The sequence below is a fragment of the Ptychodera flava genome, chromosome 12, assembly GCF_041260155.1.
Source record: "Ptychodera flava strain L36383 chromosome 12, AS_Pfla_20210202, whole genome shotgun sequence".
Classification (NCBI taxonomy): Eukaryota; Metazoa; Hemichordata; class Enteropneusta; family Ptychoderidae; genus Ptychodera; species Ptychodera flava.
Window position 1 is genome coordinate 15,750,158 of NC_091939.1, and position 25,313 is coordinate 15,775,470.

General features: G+C 40.2%; 1 protein-coding gene across 3 annotated transcripts; it reads right to left on the reverse strand.

The window, feature by feature from the left end:
• Nucleotides 1–224: 224 nt before the first annotated feature.
• LOC139145148 (mitochondrial sodium/calcium exchanger protein-like) lies at nt 225–25,096 on the reverse strand. 3 transcript variants are annotated; one of them, XM_070716124.1, is made up of 17 exons: nt 24,124–25,096; nt 12,505–12,657; nt 11,766–11,818; nt 11,051–11,120; nt 10,061–10,181; nt 8,968–9,189; nt 7,993–8,091; nt 7,468–7,545; nt 6,719–6,826; nt 6,396–6,568; nt 5,841–5,973; nt 4,903–5,027; nt 4,257–4,334; nt 4,053–4,128; nt 3,465–3,566; nt 2,831–2,895; nt 225–1,780 (listed from the first exon to the last, which is right to left on the reverse strand). In XM_070716124.1, exons 1-17 carry the CDS (start codon nt 24,316–24,318, stop codon nt 1,589–1,591), a joined length of 2,043 nt encoding a protein of 680 aa, XP_070572225.1. In that variant the 5' UTR covers nt 24,319–25,096; the 3' UTR covers nt 225–1,588. The 3 variants fall into 3 exon arrangements, with proteins under 3 accessions (XP_070572225.1, XP_070572224.1, XP_070572226.1); XM_070716123.1 differs by lacking the exon at nt 24,124–25,096 and adding an exon at nt 20,525–20,949; XM_070716125.1 differs by lacking the exon at nt 24,124–25,096 and adding an exon at nt 13,916–14,053.
• Nucleotides 25,097–25,313: the final 217 nt, after the last annotated feature.

Below are 25,313 nucleotides of genomic sequence, written 5' to 3' on the forward strand. Positions count from 1 at the left end.
GCATTCGTCGATTGTATTAAAGAAGACTCCCTTCATACTGAATTTATATCCATTCGTACACTCACATGTATGACGTCATTATAACCAAACTGACCATTGGCCAAACGAACCTCGCCTTAGTCACATGATTCTCAGCGCGGTCGCGCTGACCCCATTGAATATTTCTCGTCATAACAGCAATGCACTCACGGAAGCAAACGTTTATTTCGTCAAGAACTAATCCCTACCGAATATTTCGACATCTTTATTTCAAATAAAGGGAAACTTAAAGCCCAAAGTTTGCTGAGGGAAAAATTACATTCACCAGGGCATTGACATTATTCAGAAGTGAGTATTAGAGTATCACAGAAATTAATTTTCGATGAGAATGCATGATGTGCGCTGGGAAATTTAGTGAAGAGTGTATGTGAAAAATACCCCACGGAGGCAAAATATTTTGTGGTCGAAGTGTTCTTGCGGTTATAGCAGTGACAAAATTCTTCTGTTATTTTGCATGTTAACCACTTAAACTCCAAATAGTGAAAAGTTTAATACTTTTTCTTGAACTTATGGTGTCGCAATAAGTATTTACCGTTTGCTGCGTATTCATTCCGAATGTGACATCGATGTAGCACATACATAAATATAGGTCAGTACAAATTACAGTTATCTCTCTAAAATCACCATTGTGAATTCAACAATTCTTTTCTATACTTCATACTACCAAGAATGACGAAATTATTGTTTTCTTACAAATACAAATTCATATGTACAGATGTTTTGTGTCCATAAATAATTTGGACATGCTTTCCCCTGTCGTGTATATACTTTTGATACTAGCAGTTCAAAAGCGAACCACCACACAGTGCGGTCGTCCGTTGTTCACGACAGTGGTTTTGTCCGTTATCAAACTAGTGTATCACCCAAATATACTTTGTTTGCTTGGAAATATACATGATTTGTCAAGTGTACAGATTTCTTCACGTTATCAGTGGAGTGTAACATTGAGGCGATTGCAAATCTTTCAACAAAAGTCGAAGTATTACGGGCCCATAGATCTACTGGATGCTGCCCACTATATTTTTGTAATAGTTACGTTGTTCCGTTGTTTGTGGTTGTTCACGACTGAAAGATTCAGTTGTGTACAAGTGCTCCGTTATCTCTGATCTTTACAACACGTGGTTAGGATCGGGGTCGGCAGAGCACCCGTGTGTACACTATTAAATGAATCCTTCAGTCAAAGATCACTTGTCCTTGGTTGACAGTGTCGGTTTACCGCAAGAGGGCGTTGTTCCATTGGTAATAATCGATGACCGATGATGATACCGCCTGCGGCGATGGTGTCCCTCGCGTTTTTGTGTATAAAGATAAAATTGTCTTTCTCCTCGTGAGATGGAATTTACAACAAAACGACCATCAAAAATTTGCATGGGTTATACTCAGTCTTCATCATAGCTGCATTGGTATTGTTCCATTTCAGTGCAGAGGCACGTGGATTAAACAAGTAATACCTAATCCAACGTTGTCCTGTTTTATAGTTCAATCCCTGACCCTATATGAAAAGTCACGGGTATGTACAAAAAGTCTACTGGTGAAGAAATGCCTAGGGTTAGATCAGTTCATTGGGAATGGTGTTGGTTTCTATCAGAATGGTCACTATGATGTAGAGGATGAAGAGGGTGATGAGGTAGAAACTGTATCCTCGGAGGAGACTCGACTTGACACCGATCATGATTAGCGTGGAGACTAAGCTAACAGCCACTGTGGTGTACAGCAAGATGTGCACGGCCAGGTGATCAAGCTGTGTGATAGAAAACGGATCATGTTTAGTGACAAGAGTAATAAAAACAATTGTATGATGACTGCATAGTAATATCGACAATCATTGCCAAATCATTTGCCGTTCGCTATAACTCGACCGAATTCCTCACATATGAAAAGTATTTATACAATTTTTCTATGCCGGATACTCGCTTATAAGCTACCAACCAAAAGGCAGATTACATGGGTAATATGCCAAGTGGAACGCGTGCAAAAGCAGTCAAAATTTTAACACGTTGGGAGACCTTGCCAGCCAAAATTATAGAACGAATTTTACATACGTCGGCCGGTGGGTGAAAACTAGAATAAGTTTCTAGGTCTCTTCATACCTACGTGTTCTAGTTCATGAACGAATAATGGGCCTCGCGGAAAGATATTTGGACTCTTAAACTTTTACAATATTCTTTTGACCTACTGCTTGTTGGTGCTCATTTTGAAGCTCAGTATGGAATAAATAATTTTTTCACCGGCTTAGTTTTATGAAAATCTGGAATTATATTTTCTACCATAGAAATAACACAAAGATGGCGGCCAGTTTCAATTTCAAATAGCGGTAAATATGGGGCAATTTGTTTCTCTAGTACTAACATTTGCGAGGAGACTCTTGATTTTTACTCTTCATTTTGAAAGAGAACGGTTGAAAGTTTGCTTGAGAAAAGTTTGAGAAAAGAGTCTATCATTTTCGGGGCGCTAACTACCTTAAAGCACTGCACCAGTCTCGGGGCGCTAACTACCTTAAAGCACTGCACCAGTCTCCTGCTTTGCGACGGAAAAAAAACTTCAAAATTTCAAAATATGATGAAAAAATGTCCATCCTGTAGGAGGAGATTCTGCGTGCTAAGTAGCGATATACAACGAGACTGTGGTTTTTATTTTAATGCAAGGGATGTTTACGGTTGGTTTGGGAACTACGGCCACGATTCTCGCGCTTCGCTCCATGATTGTCCTGGCGTACTAAGGGGACCCTGGCCGCATGACTTGACAAGCCTGTTCACCGCCACCCAAAAATCATAATAATCATTTTCTTCACCTTGAGGTCGCTGTCCATCATGATGGTTCCAATTAAACTCGACAGTCCAAATCCCAGTAACATGGCTGCAAAAATATGTGTTAAGAAAAACACAACAAAATGCAACTGCACAGCTACAGTAAGATTATGAATAGCGCAACTGTTTACAATATGTTGATCAGACTAACACTGGAAGTTTTAGATGATGTCCTCGTCTGAAATGATTTCTCAATCTTTCTCAATTTCCCTCTATCTGCTTCCTGATACGACGGAAAACGCTACACTTGACTCTGATCTCCCGTGGTTCGTTCATATACCATACGCCACATGAGAGCGATCACCGCAAAAGCGCTCGGTTTTCGCCGAAACTTCGATAGTTTCAGATATCATAGCAAAACTTTGCATATTTGGCATGTACGCTCGTGATACCATACGAATGCCAGCAAACAGCCCTCTACCAAGGAAATATGACTACTTCATGATCAGCCATTTCACAAATCTCATCAACAATAATTCACACTAGTCTTCGCCCTTTACGTCCGATTTGATTTCTTTCCCGCAGTTTCACCTTTATAAGCCAAAACTTATAACATCAAGCCGACAACTATTTGAAAAACAAATCTCGTCACGTCTTTCTCGTGGTGCCAAAGGATACTGACGAGAGGTCCACCGAAGCAGGCCGATATAGACATAGGTCCCGGATGTGTCTCTCCTGGCTGTGGTCTGCGTCTTGCATTAGTTGTGTTGTTCACAAGATCTGCGTTGATGAAATGTACAATATATATATATATATATATATATATATATATATATATATATATATATATATATATATATATATATATATATATATATCTTCAGACAGATATGCCAACTGCACATCAGTAGTCCAAATGGCAATGACTGGGTCATATACCATTTTTCGTTGTTCCTCTGGCTCTCATATTAGACTATTTGCAGTTCAACGAATGCTTTAGTAATTTGTTTTGGTGTTGACATTTTGAAACCAAATCAGAGCGCTAGTACTTAACATTTTTTGAAGTGAGAGACAGATATTGCGTTCCGCCTCTTAGTTTTGTTATTGTAACTCTTTGCCCTGTGTGAGTGTAAATTGCTCTGTTCCTAGAAACGCTTTTGTTGAAAAGACCATTTTTGTCAAGTTGCACATCAATATCAATGCTTGAACTTTTAGCTCCCGAATCTCAAAAAAAAATCTAGAGGAATATTTTACGCGTTTCCATACCTGGTAAACTATTTCCAAAGGTCAAAAATGTCTGTCCCATAAATTCGTCGCTGAGATTCAACAACAAGCCAATTGTCTGCAAGGGCAAGAAGAGAGGTTGTAACAATTTCCAATTAGTTGACAATCACTCAAGACCATTGAATCAAATCAAGCGTGGTTGGTAGACCAGTATACATATATCCATTGTATGAGTTCATACATTACCTTGAGGAGGTTGACGACTTCCGTTGCGATGACGTAAATCCATACGATACAGATGATGAATCCAAATAAGGAGAATCCCTGTGGAAGAGAGGGAGTAAAATTGTTTCCTCGCAGTTAGTAGTCGATTCCTGACAACCAAGAGAAGTCAAAATCCCGGCGGTGGCAGTCCCCGGGTTGGTGGGTACCCATGCTTGTTACCCAAGTTTGAAAAGTACCCCTTTCCTAGAAAATTTCTGAGAAAAACACCCCCTATTTGTGGCAAATCTGGGAGAAATTAGCTGTAAAAAACATGTATTTACCCTTATTTTCGAAATCTAGGAGGTTAGTATGTTGACTACCAGGGTTGACCCTGGAGGTTGACTTTGTATACATGTACATACATCACAAATGTTTGTCCTCACCTGATCTCGGGAGGTTACTCTGAAAAAGTACCCTTTTTTCTCGATTTCACGGACCTAGAATCTCCGAGATGACTGAAGAAAAACACCCCCTTTTCCGTGAATTTGGTAACGCGCATGGGTACCCACCAACCCGGGGACTGCCACCACCGGGGTCAAAATGCGATGCAATAATCCAGGAACATTGCAACTGGCTTGATTATTTGAAATCGATAAGTCAAAAGAGGTTGACATAGCGATGTACTTGCCAGAAGATGATATCTTGGCGCCTCTTCAAACTTGGACGTGAAGAAGACAACAAGGCACATGATGGCTCCTATTGGTAGGACCAGATGCCAAATGAGGAAGTCCTTGCTGATTGATATGGTTGCAACTGTGAACAAACAAGGATGTGAAAGACATTCAGGAGGAAAAACAGAGAAAGCGAAGGGATAAATGTATACAGTGAGTAGACATGACAAACTGTGAGCGGGCAGAGAACAAAATCCAATACAGTATGGCTTATGCAAATATGAATACATTTGAGATTCATTACAGTATAGCATTTTTGCAAGTGCGAAAGATTCTCCTGCGGACGGAACTCTACCCAAACTAAAATAAGTGATCACTTTTATGGGGCACCTACAGTTATTCTCAGAAAAATTCCTATTATTTATATACCCTTTTTTATCAAGATCTCAGACATTGGTCACAAGCAAAATTTTGATAATATTAATAACTAATTTCCGACATGCACTATTCAAGATCCTTTTTTACTGGATGTATTGTTGTTTCTTTGTCTGTTTGTCTTGGTTCTGTCGAGTTTTTTCCTACTATGTGAAATCTCCCGTTTCTCTTTTGTTCCATTTGGTTGGTGTTATATATTTTGTATTGTTTTATATTTCAAACGAACTTTTATTTGGGCAACCTGTTGGTTCGTGAGTAAATAAATAAATAATAAATAAATAAATACTGAAGATGGCAAGCGATTGTAAAATCCAACTAATATTAAACGTTCTGAGTCGCTCCCCCTTTTTAAATGCTTATATCATTGTCGCTCCCTGGCATGTTCGGACTGAAACAGGTTCATCACGATTGGTTCTGAATTTACGCATAGAACGGAAGTTGATAAAGACGAGAGAGAGGGAAGAGACCTCGGCGAGACGATTATCCCCGGATACCGGATAAATAAGAGAGATCATCTTACTGCCGGTTACGAATAAGGCGAACGTTAGCGCCAAAATACAGTGAAGACTATTGAGAATACGGTTCCAGTTGTTTTTCTTCTTTTGACGGTCGACTACGGGCGTTGTCAAGGTAACCAACAGGACGACGGGTACCTGCAAACAAACATGCTTATCGTTTAAAAAATTTCAAACAATCTGTTTGGATTAAGTTCGGTGCCCTATGACAGTAGAAAAATCATTTGATCATGGTCGGTACACAATATTTTAATGAAGAGATTATTTTACAACGAAGCTATAATTATTCAAAGAGACATTTTTAAATAACCTAGGAGATAGTTATGACCTACTTGTCCATCGCTTCAATTGATGGAGCACTGGAAGAGATTAAAGTTTTTTAAATACTTTAACGTAACAATGGGACAACATGAACAAAAATAATTTAGAATTGCGACAATTTTGCAATGACAGACACTACCCAGAAGTCTTTGCATCATTCTTGAAGTGCGAAATTTTTAAAATTTACCATGTTATGAAGAGTACAAAAATATAAACCAGGACAGTCTGTATTTGCATACCTGAACTATTTCCATAAATTTACTGAGTAAATCCATCTCCTTCCAGTTCATAATATCAATGGGACATATCGCTAACAGTAGCTCGGTCAGGACGGCTTTCTTAGAAACACTCGGTGTCCATGGACTTGGAGAAGACGAGTCCGGGGACGAGGATGTCTCCAACGGCATATCGTCTGCAACAAGAAACATACATGATTGAGTTCAATTCGAAGTTTAACAGAACTTTGATTTTTGCAATGTCAAACTGTGATGAAAATTCAAAAAGTAAATTTCATTTTCGATGAAAAGTTTAAGGCTCTTCAAGAAATCAAAATTGAACTTGCCTGTTGGGCCATTCTCCGTTGCCTCGATACTTCTATCGTAGTCTCTCTGAGGTTGTGCGGAATCGGAAGTCACCGGTGGTCGCTGAGCCTCCAACTCGTTCACATCGCCTGAGTAAAGGCGAGTGCAGGGAGATATTTTAGTGACAATCATAATTATTATCTCTGAATGCTTTACACCGTGATAGAGACTAGCTAACACTTTAGCTCCTCTTACACAAGTGGATTGTATCACGTTCATGAACTACAATTCGTAGGAAAACTCTGTGCAATTGCCAGAATCATGTACTAGTTGGGGGTTTGGAACCAAATGTCTTACGTAAATTGCCTATCTACATTAAGGACTCCAGAGGCTAGAGGTGATATTACACATTTCTTGGTGACTTTGATTGAGGAAGATTTTGTACAATGCACGACATATTAAAAACATGGCTACTACAGCAAGAACAGTCACGCGCACGTTTTGCCTGCACAGATAATACCCTGCTTCTTGTCGGGTTTTCTCTTTTGTAACGTGTCACTGACAACTCTGATTCGGAAATCCGAATAAGATCTGTATAAAACTGTTATCTTGTTTTTAATATTTCCAATCTTAAGAAAATGTTTTGTGATTATACGGTAAAAGCAAAATAAAATGTTGACTGTATTTCGTATATTTCACAGAACTCTAACACAGTTTATGTTCAGGAAACGGATGGTTTTGTTAAGGTTCATATTGCTGTTCGGATTTAAAACCATCGGATTCGCCTTACCGTTGGGTTTCTTAGCCTGCTGGTCCCCGGACATCTCATCGTCTGATTGTTCTGACGACAGCAGCGGTTTCTTTTCTTCTGTACGTAACGGGTTCAAGACAGACAGTTTGTTAGTCGGCGAATGGAAAGGTAAATGCTAAATTTGAACTTTGTTCAGGTGCGTTTCTGAATTCGTGACCTATAATTGACATACGAGTCATGGCGCTGGCTTTTTCAGCTCCTGAGCACCACCGCCCCTATCTGAGTGTTCATCTCAAGCTGAAATGACTGACGAAATATCTCTTTTTATTTCTTTCTTACAACTTTCATATAAAATAGAACTTCGTATTACCTATCTGCCTGGCTGGAAGTCGAGCGCTGTGCCCATATACATAAATTATAGGTAGTCAAATGAGCTGGCTTGTTAGTACGAATGTCCCGCAAACTTTGGGTAGTTTTTAGAAATGGAGATAAAATATTGCGTTGTGCCTGTGCGAAGTTATTTGGGAGATGTATGTGTGTCTACTGTACAAGTGATCGCATTACCTGGATCAGCAGATCCCTGTCTGCAGCAACTACTAGCCGACGATAGGAAGCCCCATAACAAGACCAGCAGAACATATCCAATGTAGAGCGATATGAATCCTGTGGGCGGAATCGAAAAAAAGAAGAAATCGGTCAACCTTGCATATTTACCGATAGATGTTAGGAGTGCATTGTTTGGGTGCATTGTTTGGGGAGTAAATCAAAGCGTCATGTCCAGAAATTTCTTTCCCAGTGTCTATCCGTGTCTTGTATGTCTGATATGTCAATGTATTCGTCTTGGCGTTTAAAGACGTCTGTCTTGCAGGAAGGTCAGAATACGCGGTTTGGCGTCATCTGAAGTTTTCAAATTTTCGAGGGTAAAAAGCAGTGTCACTGTTAGGTTTGAGGTACACTTAAGCAGACAACGTTGCAATATTATTTAACATGCAGAGTCGTTTGGAGTTTCGGTGCATGTGGGATTGGTAAAAGGGACAATACCATTCTGTTAGTTTATAATATTTTCATTTTCAGAAAACAAGAATATGTCTTTCTGCTTCTTTCCCTGAAGTATGTTTAACTACTAAATATTGGCCTTCAAGTGCGAGCACAACGAAATGTGTACAACATACCATGTTGCTGTCGACAAGAGAATTCTGGTCCAGACCTACTAGTCTGTCGTTAACAATAAACATCAGATCTCACATATACATAAAGATTGCGTTGACAAATCAATCATCGGTCATTTCGATGTGATTTTTGGAGTTGAACAGGAAACTTGACTTTTCAGACTGAATATTCGAAATTAATGGAGAAGACAGAAGTTATGGTTTTATGGATGAATTTTCTAAAATTTCAACAAAAATTACGAGCATGTTGACAGATACTATGTAAATGCAACCAAGTATCAAAAATAGGTTATGAACCCTCGCTTCCCCTCTCACTCTCCCGTCTTAATTACGACATTTCTTTCACGGCTCGGCCGCGTATACACCATACCTGCTGCCTCCCCTGTGGTAATATTGCCATCGTTGACCACGTAGTAGGCCCAGCTACAGGCCACCAGGTAGAAGAAGACGTCACGCATGGACTTGAACCTCTCAAGCTTGAACGGCGGCTTCCTCATCTCATTGAGACAATCCTTGAACGAGTCGATCGGGTTCTTGGGCGAAAATATCAGAATCGATGAAATTACGATTGTTGTGATGAAGATACCGGCCCCTGGAAACGTCAATGGTAAAAGGAACGTAGTTCATAGATACATACATATACATGTATAAACAGACGAAAAAATACAACTGCCATGGCTTTATGTGGGGAAATGGCAGTAAACTATTTCTGTACATAAAGCTTATAGGCTATGATATAAATGTAAATATGTAAATATATATATTACTATCTTTAACGAGTCACAACGAGACACTCTTACCGAATTTATTTTTCCACCAAGCAAGTCTGTTAAAGGGACAGTAACTGTAACATTTGAATATCAACTTCATTTTCATGTTCTACTCCCCAAAGCACGTTGAGATACAGTGTTGAGCTTTCAACTCAACCTGAACATGTATAGGCATTGTTGTTGTTGACAAATGACTAGAGTTCAAATGTAAACAATAATATCGCATTTTACATGTACAGATGATGTGTTGAACATTTTTGGTGTTTCAAGATGGGGCGGAACAAGAACTTGTAATTGACATATAAAGACAAAAACAGTGAAAATAAATCGTCAAAATTTTCGTTACAGCCACTTGGCCTTTAAATTTTCTACCAAAGTCAGTTACTATACAATTGACTTTGAATACACACGTCCAGACTGAAAGATTCGGTCGTGTGGGGCGCTCCGGCGCACTGAGACCTACGACCGGAGCGCCCGCACACGACTGAATCTTTCGGTCTAACACACGTCATGAATGACAGTATTGATGTAACCATGGAGGTAGAAAGAGAGTACCTCCATGATGTAACTATGTTCAGGAATAGGCACATAACTGATTTGAGCAGAAACAGTTTACAAGCCCATTCAGTGACAGAATGACATTGACGAGACTAAAAGAAATATTCTGATCGGGAAACGAGACATCGTACTCACCGAAAAGGCCTCCAATGACAAGACCAAGGTCATTGTCCTCTGCACTGGTCGTCTTGGTAGCAGCTACGGTCGCTATGATGATATCGGGCGAGCCGTTACCCCATGCGAGTAAAGTTACTCCGTAAGCACGATCAGTCAAGAAAAAAAATTCAATTTCTGTATCATATCCTGTTGTCTGCAGGTCATTTTCAAGGATATAAGGGAGATTTCGTCTTCCAATTTGCATATCACAAAGTCTTAGGTTTTATCTAGAGTCCCTGCTGAGATACCTGAGATACCAAACAAGTTTTTTTTTAAATTCTATATTATTTTGATAAGCAACCTCAGCGCATTCGTCAATGATAAAAGGCAGGTTCACAGGTCAACCATCAAGAATTTATCAGTCACACATGTTCTCTGGGGTTTAGCCGTGAACTTTAAGTGTAAATGAACTGTCAATTCTCATTAATTACACAGTACAGCCTAAGCGTTCCGATGACGACAAACACATGCCAATTTTATCTCACTTTTTATTATTATCAAAGTATTCGATGGAGCAAAAATAATGTCCATCGGATACTATCCAAGTCCAAAGGGATCGATTATACATTCGCGACAAAGCAGAGCTGCCATGGTGATTTAGATTTTCATGTTCAAGTTCAAATAGGTGGTGTGAATCCACGCTGCTACTAGCAAATGCTGTAATCAACGACGATAGTTTTTGGCAAGTGACATTATATTTTTGTTCAGTACATCAAGGCAAGATTTAACATAGATGCACAAAAAAGGAACTACCTGAGATATTGCGGATGTTATCGCGTCTTATGTTACTATACATTATGTCTCTACAGGAGAATGCTACAGACAGCAGATGGATGTCCGCGGAACAGTGAAGTTAATCATAGACAACGTTAACAGTTTGGACACTGTCAGGGCAAAATATTTCAATCACTCTTTACGAGGACAAAAGTCTAGGATTTAATTTATATTTCAAAAGCATCAAAAGGATATCGCCACATTCCTACTACAGCTGCGAGTCCCACATTTCATCGTTGCCAGAGAATCCAGCGATGGACAGAAACTGCAAGTAAGAGAAACAAAGACTGAAGATTTTGTCACTCGCAGTGTCATTTGCCTCTCGATTTACACAAGAGCTAGCAGAGAAGAAGCCTGGAAATATTTTTTGAAATACTCTTGTGAAAAAATGACGACAGTCAACCGTCGAAAATGAAACCCCGGTGAAATCAGTAAAGTAGATCTCTATTTGAAAAGGTAGAATGCCATTCGGGAACATATATTCGGACTCTCAAATTTTTCCAAAACTATTCTGATCTATCGCTCGTGGCAGCTAATTTTAAAGCTCTTGGAGTAAGTAAAAACTGTCTTAGTTTTTCGAAAATTGAAACTTAATTTTGCCTTTGCGTTTACACGAGAATGGTGCTATTTAAAACTCTGAACATCTGTACATGCTAGGTACTATATCTCTAGTGACCCCGATTTTTTATTCTTGATTTGGTAAGCTCATGGTTGAAATTTTCATCGAGAAAAAGTTGAGCAAAAGTAAGTGTTTCAGTTCCGAGATGTGCACAACAATGGTATTCGGAGGACGTACATCAAAGTAATGTGTCTCTCACAGGTGTTCGACGTGGCGAGAAGGGCCTAGAATATCGGTGAGAGTGAGAGGGGAGGGAGACGGATGAGAGTGATAATAAATGTGTTAACTTACAAACGTTGTGCCACAACTTTTATCGAAATGAAAAGATACACCAGCCATAGTGCCTGAAAACAAAGTTACGAATTAATAATAGGAGGGTAAAATTAAACAAACAAAATACAACAAAACAGAATGAAACATAACTGAGGTGCATTTTTTCTCACTTAATCTACTAAACAAGGACAGGTAATCCAGAACGCAATGCACTGAGTATCTATGGTATCGATCACGTGACGCATCCAAATATTCTGAGATGCTGACACTGATAAATGCGTATAATCAAAGTTTTCAACTAAAATTAACCCTAAATTAATTGGAACGTATTCGCTTTTACATTCTTATGTATGCTCTTGAACTCCCACTCACTGTTAGCCTTGTGCGCAAGATTTGGGTTTAACTGTAGGCCTAATCTAGACACGACGATATAAGAAAGGCAACTACATTGTTTCTTGTGTGGCGTTTGGAACTCGTTCCCACCTAGTAGATAGTGTTCTGTTGGCCTGGTATTTTGGACCATGGGTCGTGTGTATGTCGATCAATTAGTTGTCATATTCTGCTTACTAGATTTTTCATGGAACACTTTGAACCCTCTGAAATTCGCATTACTGTTTGCCCAGTGTCTGGTACATTGAATGGGAGATAATATTCCGAAACAATTTCGGATGCATTTCAGATTGTAATAGAGCTTACGGCATTAGCATCATTTTTTCAATTGATGAACTTATTCCTGTTCAAAGAAACGTCTACTCACAAGGATTATTCCCGCCAAAATCCGCGAAAAGTCGACGCAGTAGAAGAATTCTACATAATTGATAAAGCCGGCACCATCGATGGCACAATCCGACACATTCTGGACGACTTCACAGTGATCACTGACGTTCTTGTCGCTGAGGGCGTCCGCACACTGTGAAAAGAAAGAGAACACCGTGTAGTCGAGATGTCGAGGTTGCCATTGACCGTGAAATCGATTAACATCGTTGAGATATGATCTTATTACGTTTAACATTCTCCATGTAATGATTGCTCATAAATATCACTAAACAAGGCTGAACTTCTTTCCAGAAAAAAACACCATAAAACAGGAATTATTTTTATCAGAAACGCACATGAATTCTTTTTTAAAGAATTATTTTGAATACATTAACTATTTAATTTAACCATTTCTGTCACTTTTGAAATTCACGTTGTGAGGTCAATGTAATGTATTTAGGAAAATTTGATGAAACTGTATAAACAGCATCCTTTAAATCACTTGACCGAAAAATACAGAAGTAAACTGATCAATTATTTCATTGTTCCGTCTGTGCGAACAGTCGATCAGCAACGTGTTCATACATGAATCTGTTTAATAATTGCTAAATGCGCGGCCTTGATGAAAAGGTTAAAGACAAGAGGACAAAAAAGGGGGTCATTAGATGACGGATAAAACGTACATCCATGGAGTGTGGGAAAAAAGTATCAAAACATGGTTGCAGGAAGAATGTGAAATTGCCATGTGTATGGACATTGCAGTGTGAACGCTTTTGTAGAGCGCGGTTTTTTTTTCAAATTTCTGTGGTAGCTGTGTGAAAGGTCCGTATTCCAAATATGTGATTTACAACAGGGCTGGTGTGTCGTTAAGATGCCAGCGATGTACTGTTAATTGATTTAACTTTGTGATCACCATGATGTACCCTGGTGGCGTCATTGCCTACGGCATGTTGATAGGGAAATAGGAAATACATGTAGGGACAGATAAGGGTCATCCTTATCGTCTGCCAAACTACGAATACTCCGTCACGTCAATATTCGCTCTTCAAGCGATCACGCTAAAATTGAAAGCAATGAATACAATATTCACGGTAAAGGAATTTTCATACAAACAAATAAAAAAACAAAGTCCTTTCACAAAGTGAAAGTTTGCAATATGCTCTCCTCTATCCAATCTGGGTATTTCCATCCGATATTATCCAAACACTCATTGTTCAGTAGAAGCCATAATAGGCAAACCGCCATGGAAAGGCAACGAGTTTGGTCTAATAATAAAATATCGATTGTTTTTGAAATCCCTGGTAATTAGTATCACACAAACAAACAACACATAAACAGCAGGCATTGTTGTCATGTCCCGACATATCAGGTTTTCTGATATTGAAATGACGTAGCTTACAACTCGCACTCACGTGATCGATCGTCATCAGTCCGGTTGTTTTGTCGAAGAACACGACAAGATGTGAAATTCTGGTGAACTCACCACACATGCTTGCAAAACAAGTGAAACAGAAAGACCATGCACACTGCGTTATGATTTACGCATACAAATTACTTCGGCGAACCTAAATGATGCAATGTAACAACAGTAAACGAGGAAATGCCCAGCTAAAGTTGGCTATCACGTCATCTGTTACCGTGTACGAAATTCCAAATGGGGAATGCACCGTCGCGACACATGGCAGTTGGACAAGGCAAGCTGAATGTACCGTCACGTCACATGACAGTCGGACGAGCCGGGCTATAGAAAAGTCTTGGGCGTGCCAATATATTGGTTTTGAAATGTGATCGCCGCATGAATGATTGTCACAGGAAGACAACTTGTGAGACAAATTCAATGGAAACAATCCAGCGAGAAGAATCAAATTGTTTGTAGAGTCTCCTCCAAGTAGGTCGAGATATCATCGCCTCAGGCTCAGGGGATCAATTCTCCACGAGAAAATATAACTGCATAACTTTTGCTTTGTCTGTTTCACTTTTTCAATCTCGGGGGCGGTGAATACAAAATGCAATGTCTTTCTCTTTTGTTCGTGCGTGACTATGAGACAACGCATAATTAAAGAATATTTGCAGATATTTGAGGAGAATCCTAGAGAGGTAGGATTTTGATGGAACTGTTCAATTTATGTGACAATATCACTATCATTGTAGGTCTCCATTTTGCATTCTTAGTTAGTTTTCAGTGGTAGGATGGTCTCACGACGAGCATGCGCGGTATGTACCTAAGTTACATCCTCTGATTTTAACGTTCTCGGGCAATAATCTAAATATAGACTCTAGAAATGATAAATGGTAATTTGCGATCTATAGACAACTCCTTCAAGATGGATAAAAAAATCACCAGTCATGCATGTTGAATCCTTTATTCCTGATAAAATCTGCCATTCGTGAGTATAGTATCGCTTCGATGATTCTACTTGCAGACCGCGTGAGTTTTTCCAGATCATTATCTCGCTCAGAATCATATCTCGCTCAGAGCGGCAATCGTCATTTTCCAACATGTCGTCGAGACAACATAGCGGCAACTAAAGCCTAGTAATACACGTCTTCTTTTTCCTGAACAATCACATTTTCTCACTTGTTGATGCCGTTTTGTACGGTTGTTTCTCTGGACTGCCGCTGCTGCAGCTGCGTGTCAAACGCGGCGTTGCTGAACGCTACCATTCCAGAAATGAAATTCGAAGCAGTACACTGCGGGGTGTCTGATAGAATCTCACACCCCCAAGGACCTGGGATCAGATTTCTCACACGAGTTGGGGATATTTTGTCTCACACGAGCCGCAGGCGAGTGTGAGATTCTTTTTCTCACATGACCACAAAATGCGTTAAATTCACATTGGACATGTACAACATTATCCAAAATCGTGACAAGTCTCTCGTCTGCCACTGTACTTTGACCTGCTTACTTTGTAGTTCTGGTCTGTGTGTTACTCGTCGTGCTATTGGATAACATTTTGCGCGTGGCACAAACAGACTGTTTATCATCCAATCAGAGCTCGTGTAATATTTACTGCAGAGTGTGGGACGGTTTCTGAGAGTGTGGGATCGATTTCTCCCACACTGTCGATCCCGCACTCGCAGCGGCCAGGAATGTGAGAAAAAATAATTCGCACGTAGTGCCTTCGAAAGTCGTTAGCATTCACGAATTTTTGCAGAAAATAATTCAGAGAGCTTACAAAGAATTGGAAAGAAAAATCTACTGAAACCAAATTACAGACAACAAAACTAATCATATTGCAGGACTGCAAAAATTGACGCTGTTGATATGGAATATAAGCTTTGCATTTTCTGCATTCCCTGAGCGGTACGGGAGTTCTTAGCACATCTATTTTGGAAGGTAACGCAGCCGGGTAAACGTCATAAATTATTATGCAATGGAGCAGTTTTATCTCCTCTACAGTTGGTACAGCTAGTTTGTTTACGACACTTCAGTGACGACTGCCTATAAATAAAATGTGGAATGGTTTTTAGCTCATATTTGGTTTTGTATATAAGCTTATATGATAAGTCGGTGGCGGACACCACTGTAATTGCCCCGAAAACATTGCCAACTTGCTAATCCGCTGTCCGTATCAGCGGATTAAGTGATTGAGTCAACACCACAGCCGTCCCACACGCATTAAAATAAGGATACAGACAGCGGATTAGCAAGTTGGCAATGTTTTCGGAGCAATTACAGTGGTGTATACACAAATTGGAGAGGAGATAAGGACTTGTCGGTAATAATAAAGCAGTCAGACGGTGTAGAGTTGAACTCTTTAAATGAAATATCACAGTCCAAATTAATAAAATCAAATAAGGTAAACCGTTGCACAAAAGGCACCTTCCTCCCCACCCCAGGGGACTTTCCCCTGTACCCTGTGATGTGCAGGAGTGATGGCATACCAGTGACTGAAACAGGCTTGAGTCATTTCCTGTCATTGTTATGAACTGTTACATATTAACAGACCTGCTCAAACAATAGACAGTAGAGGGGGGGGGGAGACTGTCTATGCGCAAACTAAGAGGGGCTAGCTGTTGTGCTGTGCATTTTGCTAAAGTTGACATCCAGTACCTAAAGTTTCAGACCTTATTTACTTTTGTCATTTTTTTTTTGTTTAAATATTTCTTGTTGTTTTTCTGGTTGTACTGTGCAGAAATCATTGTCATAACATCAACGTAGAATTTTCCTGCACTGAACAGATAGAAACAATATTTATTGTTGATCTTTGGTAACCATACTGGTATACATCAATTCTGATCAAATTTGAGCGACACCGTATAATTGCGGTATTTTTTTTCAATAATTTCCTTTCCAATTTCCTGGGAAATATGTTCCGTGTAAACAGAACGGTAATTTACACCGCCACCTGAGTACGGTCATTTCCGATACCTATCTATTCAGTCAACAAGTCTCAGACTGACAATTCGTCTTCGAAAATGACGACATCGTGACCAGACGAAAGATCTTACTTGATATATTTTCTTATCTTGTCTGTTGCGTTTCCTTCATCTGGACCGGTGATTCTCAGACTATAAATGTGTTCTGCTTTGCCCCACGAGAATATTAGGATAATCTCGTTTCGAATCTTTCTTATTTCATGCTTACAAAAACTTTGGAAATCTTTGTCGACCTCGCTTCTTATCACATCTTGACTATGCAAAGTGAAGCGCATTATGACTGAAGATGACAAGTGCAATTGCTGTCCGGATTTGAAGTCAGGGGTAGACATGGAACAACGCTAGAAAAGCCGGGGTTGAGTCGAAGCAATGAGGTTTTCAGCGAGAACATGTGACAGTCACTCTCATGGGGGCAAAAGGAACTAAAATAGTGTAATGATTGTGGACATTGACAGTTATTGACCTTGAAGAGAAACGTTTCTGTTATAACTGCTCACTCTTACACACATACGTCATTCTCGTGAAAAGGCTAAAAACAGGGCCCATAGGTTCGCGCATGCGTAAATAGATACTAATAAATTTCGACGTTAGACATTACGTCAGATATTTAATTTGCGAATTCCCGTTAACTGGCACAAACATACTGTATAACACCGAAATAGGATCATATACTACGTCGAACTTTAATCCAGGCAAATCATTTACTCCCATGAATATTTAGCATCGCTAAAATGTGGGAATTTCCTCTAGTTGAGTTCATTCTACAGCTTTTGCTGTAAGACAACTTTTCACCGTCCTAGTTTTTCGAAAATCAAAAATTTGATTTTGAGTTTGAAAGAGAATAGCTGAAAGGTTGAAAGATTCATTGACGAAAGTTTGAGCAAACGTTTAAATCTTTCACCTTCGAGGTAGTATATATCACCTCAAAGTGAGAAAGTTCAATAAAACAGAGTCGTAAACCATAGACGGTATCATAACTTCAAAGGCTGAGAGAAACACAAGTGTGGTTAGTATCGATAAAAGAGGCATAGTCGAAACTTTTTGCGAAGAATCTTATTACTCTAGGTCAAGGGATTCTTGTTTCTTGGTAAGAAGACAACCACAACGACGAAAAGAAAGTATGTGTGTATTGTTGTGAACAATTTGTAAATTTCTTCGATGCATTGCGCATGCGTGGAGATTGCTCTTGAGATTTACATAAGTGGAAATTTACTATTCCAAGTTAAAATATTGGTAATTTGTCTCCACAAAATATCTCTGGCCAAAATGTCGTGGTTTGGCTAAGAAATGTAATCACCTTCACTTTTTTGTCCGCTTAATCAGACATTAATCGTGGAAGAAGGGTGCTTACAAAACGTTGAATCTTTGACATAATGTAAGTGCTGATTGTTGTTGGTTTCAAGTATTAAATACCGGTACATGTAGATGATTTTACTATATAGTGCGTTAATCATTCAATAAGACCATCCTGTCAGTCAAAGAATGGTGTGTAGCTACTCGTTGTACGGCACGATCGTTATTCAAGCTGACTTCTTTTATAGAAAAAATTGCCTCCAGAAAATACGATTAAGAAGAAACGTCAGCTTCTGGGAAGCCCTATAGACTTGGTCCAAGACGATGAACTTATAAGATAAATGTTATTTACGCACTGTGTTACTTTTTTCACCTGAACGACCTCAATCATACGAGCATCGTAGGCCGTTTTCACAGAGTTGCATGACAGCGTGGCATCTGCGCCTGCGTGGGGTGAACGTCATATGTATAGTAAAGTTTCAGCCACGCCGCGATAACTCCATCATATCACATTCACTGAACCATCTAATACATGTATTCGCAGAATGTACCAAGCCCATAACCGACTATCATCCATGTATCTTTTTGCAACGCTAATCCAAAGTGCGTTGACCTACCCGTTTTCAGCGGAACTTTAAATCGTGTCGTCGAACGTTAAATCGTAAACAAACTTCTACTTTACAATGTTTGATGGGTCCAAAAGAGGAATGACAGAAGAACTTTATCAAACTCACGACAACACCGACGGCGCTTGCCCGGAAACATATCGCAAAACGTCAAAAACGCAACACTACTACATGACTCTTCAGATAGACCGTGTTACGAACGCTACCGTTTGATCGTGAAAAGAGTTGGTAATATTAGGGCAATAAATTCAATGCAATGGCCCTTCGACGTCGATACATGTAAATTTAAAACGTCAGTCAACATTTACGACTATCAGTACTTATTGTTCCTATACGGCGAGTCAGCTCATTCTCTCGAAACTTTTAGGTCAATCAGGGCGCAGAATAGTGTCGTTGACAAGGACATCATGTGACCATCGGCAAGTAACTGGGCCACTCCCTCTGCAAGTATCGGCGGAATCGAAAATTTGTGGGAAATTTTCTGTAAGACGAGATGAGCGTCTTCTGTTCAACCTGCTCTACGGTTTCACGCACAAGAAATGCCTCTTTAATTCAAAGCTGAGGCTCTTCGCCCTTACTTTTTGCAGTTACAAGAGGGGTACCTTGACAACCATGGAGTCGTCAACTACTCTTCGTGATAAAGTATGGCGTAAAACACCGAGTTACCGTTAAATTTTAAACAATTGAACGATCACTGACAGCCGTAAGGTCCAATGTGCGACATATATACTACCCATACATCGACCCAGGTCAAATCAGGTTGCGATGTACATTTCTTGTGGTGAAATCCAAATAAAATCAGATTTCGGCTGTACGATAAAAACGCAGTCGCCTGTTTTCTCCAATTCCGCTCTGCGCCTACGCGCCTCTACACGCCTGTGGGGCGCGTAGGCACAGAGCGGAATTGGAGTAGACAGGCGACTGTGATTAAAATACGATTTACGATGCATGCTCGCGAGTACCTTAATATCGCATCATATCAGATTGTAAAAATATCCATATGACCCAGAGCACAATAAATTCTACGTGCAAAGCATCGTAATGAAGTTGTAACAAAGTTGTGTTTTAAAATCATCGATTGGTTTAACATGCAGACCAGTCCTACAGACATTACGCGGAAACCAATGCAAATAGGCGCCTGAAGAATATTTTTATAGTTGTATTGTTATTTGAGAAAAGTCCGATGTTTGTTTCCCGTTCCATGACTGAAAACACAGTACTCATAAAGAGAAAGCCACCATTTTAAGGCGGTCTTCCATCACTGCCTACTCTGATGCCATCGTCCGGTCCACACGGCTTGGTTAGATCGGCGTAGCACAGTGTTGTTGTGCGGGGTAGTCCCTGCCCGACAAAACACCCATGGCTAGCGTAGTTGCTCTGGCGCATGACGGCTACTGCAAGGGATATTTCGATGAAGTTATGAGTAGTCTGCAGAAATTACACTGTGCGTTATGGTTCTCTGCCTTAATTTGTGAGCAGATCTCCACAAACCCGAGCAGGAAAACGACCGGTAACTTGACACTGCACCATGGGAAGAAAAAATTGAGCAATTTTTTTCTGACATTATCATATAGATGATAAAGTAAAAATCCAAGACTGGTTCTTCTTTTAAAATTTCGCAACGAGCGAGGAATCATTCAGAAACCGAAAGTCATGTTAATCTTGCAGTTCAGTTCACGAACATCAATATGGTAACATCAGGCAAAACATTTACGACTTTACCTTGACATCTTCGTCGTATTTGGCGTCCGTGTAGACAGCAAGTTCCAAGTACGAGTCGCCGACCAACATGTTTCTGGACGATATCGGGACAGGGCCGGAGCCGATGACGACATTGCTTTGTGGGATGTCTACCCCATTCACCGGCAACAGAAACCATACATTGAACAGCAGCAGGACAGCAGCCAAGAAAACTCGCATTTTTGTCGCAAAATGAAGAAAAGAAAACCCAAGGTTTGGCACAACTCTTTATCCGTGGCACAGTGGACACAGCACTGAATAATACAACCGGCCCTAAATCATTTACCCTTGTCTTGAATACGGACCTTTAAACAAGGCTGAAGTCTGACAGATTAACCCGTGTTCTGTATTAATATTAACGCATTTATAAGCCTCTGCCAGTTCGCAGAGATTAGGTGGTCGAGTGTGTATAATTCGAGCGCTCACGCGCAAGGTAAAGTCCTGTGACAGACGGTGAGCTGACTATGACATATCCGTCACTTTCTATACACGTAATCACTTATAAATATAACAACTCCATGACATTGTTTCGCTTCCGTACAGTGGTCGGCACCACGGACAATGGTTTCCCGTGGCTACACGAGGGCATTTGACAAGTCACGCCCCTTGCGTTGATATAGTTAGCTGTCGACACTAAAAAAATAACACTTTTTCTACAAATAATCCATACAAATTTTAAGCAATGAGAATAAGAAGAACGATTATTTTTTACACATCAAACGAGCGCATGATTCGGCGAAACCCCATTCCTAATACCGCCATGCACCATCGCTCTGAGTATTCATTCATTCATTCATTCATTAAGTGACCTCTTTCCTCTAAATGCCAGTCCCTTAAACAAGCCAAGTTTTCAGGTTGTCGGGTTGATTAGGGCCAGTCTAGGGACGTACTTGAATGTACGTACAACTTTATCCACGAGTGATTCGTTAGCAACGTCTAAGTCTTGACAAATAAGCTAACGAGACAGCGGTTTATAAACAAGCCCAAGTGCTCCATTTGAGAGAGAAGTTACACAACAAAATTTTGACGCGGAAATACGTGATTGTCCAATCATCGGGGACGTTTTCCTTGCGTCTTTTTGACTGACGAAACTTCGGTCACGTGTCACACCGTATTTACTGATAATATCATCCTTACAGATTCTACCAGTATAGAGAGCGTTTGGGCACAAGGAGATTGTTAGGACAACAATAACACAAGTTACACTCCAAGCAGTTTACGACTTTTTTCGTCTATGAGCATGGAGCTATGGTATGTAATATTTTTATGCCAGGCTTCAATAACCATGACTTTTCGCAGTCAAGGCAAATACCAGTCTGAACGAATAATGTTATATCATTATATTTCGGAGACCGCTTACATTGCATCGGATGATTGAAATTGATTGGTTATAAGATTCAGGCATATGCTGTACAAAGTCTATATGCAAAACCAGTGAAAGAGAACATTAAATGGACCAATCACAGATTAACTAAGAAGACCATCGCGGGTCAGTTCTTCTGATACTGTCATTATGAAATATTTTCAAATATGTCTTCTGAACAGATTGTATCTGTCCAACATTCATATTGCGATGACACGCTCGAACGTTAGTCATCAGGAATTATAGATGGATTTCTTTTTGTCTCCTGTCTTCGGGCGACAAAGATTTTTTAGACATATTTTGACGTTTTGCAGAAAATTTTAATCTATACCGTTCACATCTTGTCTAGTTATTTAGATATTTTGCCGTAGATGAAAGACATTTTGCCCTAGATGAAAGACATTTTGCCGTAGATGAAGGACATTTTGCCGTAGATGAAAGACATTTTGATGTAGATGGTAGAAGAAGGATGCATACGGAGTGTTGCCTCTATTATACTGCAAGTGCCAATTGTCTCTACAAATAGCTACACCTGTAAATGGTTTTAATAGCGAGTTCATCATTCAATAAGACCCTCTAGTAAGTCAAAGAATGGTATGCAATTAAACCCTAGAGGGGTCGTAATTTAAAGTTGACTTCTTAAAAATGTTCCCGGGGAAATACTGTATAAACCCTGTTCTTCCTTTGAAGAGAGTCACCATCGGAGCGGCACCCGACCGTCGTCATAATTTCAATCAAAATGCGTTGACTTACTCGCCCATTACGGATAAAACATCAAACTGTCACCAAACTTCGAAGTTACAACATTCGTTGTTTGTTGATGAGTAACAGAGGTGCGCTAGTACATTAGAAAAACCACATAGCAAAGTATGTCGATGGCACAACATGGTTCCCTGGGATGTTGCTTTACCCTGGATAGGCAACGCGTTGTGAGCGCAAATCGCTTCATCGTGAAGGAGGTGGTAATATAAGGGCAAGCATTTCAAAGTTTACGGTCAATCGACGCCGACACCTGTCTTTATCATACCAGTCGATCTTTATTGTCACTACGAATAATCGGGTCATTCTCGAGAAATTTTTGAATCTTCCATATTGCAGAATAGTAGTGACCTTTAGCATAAAGGAAATAATGTAAACAGAACACCGCGACACACTCTTCATGTATCGTCGGAATCGAAAGTTTGAGGGAAGTTTAGTCCTTGAATGTGAGCGTTTTCTGTTCAACCAGCTCCACGGTTCCTACTCCTGAAATACCTCTTATATAAACATAAGGCTCTTCGTCCTGAATTTTCGCAACTCGGACAGAGGAGATACTTGACAACTATTGAGTCATTTACTCCTCTTCCTGATAAATAATGGCGTAAAACACCCGGTTTCCGTTAAATTTAAACAAACTGAACGATCGCTAATGGCTGTCGGGTCCAACGTGCGACTTATATACAACCCATTCCTTGACCCCAGTGGAATCACGTTGCGATGTATATTTCTTGTTGTAAAATCCCAATAAAATCAGATTTCGGCTGCATGATAAAAACACGATTTACGATGCATGCTAGCGGGTACCTTGATATCGCATCATATCAGATTGTACAATAGGCCTATCTATATGACCCAGAGCACAATAAATTCTACGTGCAAAGCATATCGTAAAGAAGTTGTAACAAAGTTTTAAAGTCGACGATTGGTTAAACAATATACAAACCAGTCGCGGGGCAAATGATACAAATGGAAGCCGATTGAAGATTTTAAATTATGTTTAACTGTTGTATCATTGTTTGAGAACACAAGGCGGTGTTTTTTTTCCTGCTCGGGTGTGAAAACACGGGAGTCCGGAAGAGAAAGCCGTCATAGAATGGCTGCATGCCTGCTCCGTAGCGCTTGACGCTTGCTGCAAGGGACATTCCGATGACGTCACAATTACCTGAAGTCTGCAGTACGTAATAAACTGTACGTCATGACCCCCTGTGCACATTATGCCAAAAAGCATAATAGAGACCCCATTGAGCCAAAGCAGGATACCGACCTGTAACCTTGACACTGTAACATGGGTAGAAAAATGAGATAATTTCTATGACATGAACCCGTAAAATATCAAAAGTTCTGTTCCAGTCTCTATCTGAAATTTCACTTTTGGCGAGGACATCTTTAGGAAAGAGAAAGTAATACTAAACTTGCAAATATCAGTATGGTAACACGAGGCAAACATTTACGACTTTACCTTGACATCTTCGTCGTATTTGGCGTCTGTGTACACAGCAAGTTCCAAGTACGAGTCGCCGACCAACAGGTTTCTGGACGATACCGGGATAGGGTAGGGGTCGATGACGGTATTGCTTTGCGGGATGTCGACCCCATTCACCGGCAACAGAGACCATAGATTGAACAGCAGAACAGGAGCATAGAAGACCCACATTTTCTTCGGAAAATGAAGAAAGAGGGGGCAATTTTTTAAATCATTTCACACTCTACTCTCCATCCGAAACTGGGCACAGCAAAAACATTGTACAACATTGTAGAAATTTATAAATGTTGACTTGTGGACTCGCACTAAAATTGAGTGACAATGTTTCACAACCTTTCAATCGAATGCATGGAAAGGTCGACCGGTCAGCTGGCGGCAATAGTTCGTCGACCCACATAATCGTTGATCCATACAGGTCTCTACAAAGTTGTCTCGTAGGCCTTTTCTCTCTTATTGAGAGCAAGTTCCTCCCCTTTCACATAAACGGCTTCCTTGAAACCCTCAGCTCTTTCGAAACATCTGAAACATCCGGTTTCCTTGTCCAAGTATTTTACACCCTTGTTATCAAAGGAACCTTCATATACAGCCGAATACGACTCCGTTTATGCAAAGGACTCCCGTTCAACAAACAGTTGTTTTGTCCACCAATGTAAAGACCAAGGCACCCGCTGTCTCGACAGCAAATACGGCATGGCTTTGCTTGTCTTTCGACAGTTGCTGGTCCTTTAGGGCACACCAGCAATCGACGCTTGGTGTGCGTCGACTTGAATGACGCCGGAACTGCTCGTAGAAAATTCTTCGGAGCTCTTTCGAAAGTCCGGAGACGTTTGGGGATGGTGATGTTGCCGCGACGTGATACATGAGCCCTCACATGCAGAGTTTCGTGGATGTACCTGGGATGGAAACTTTGACTGGAGGCTTAGTGGAGTGACAGAGGGCTTTGTGAAAGGACCAATCCCCGGACCAATCGCAGTATACGCAATGGTTCAAGGCTCTTTCCAGGTGTTCACGGTCATCCAACTTAGTTTGTAAATGTAGGGGCTCAGCCTTGTGCCACATCGTCTTCAGTGATAGTAGGGCCTATAGCCGTAGTGACGAGAAGGTTATCATAAAAAATGAATTCATCAACAGCACCTTACAGTTAACATATTTACGTCCACAAATTT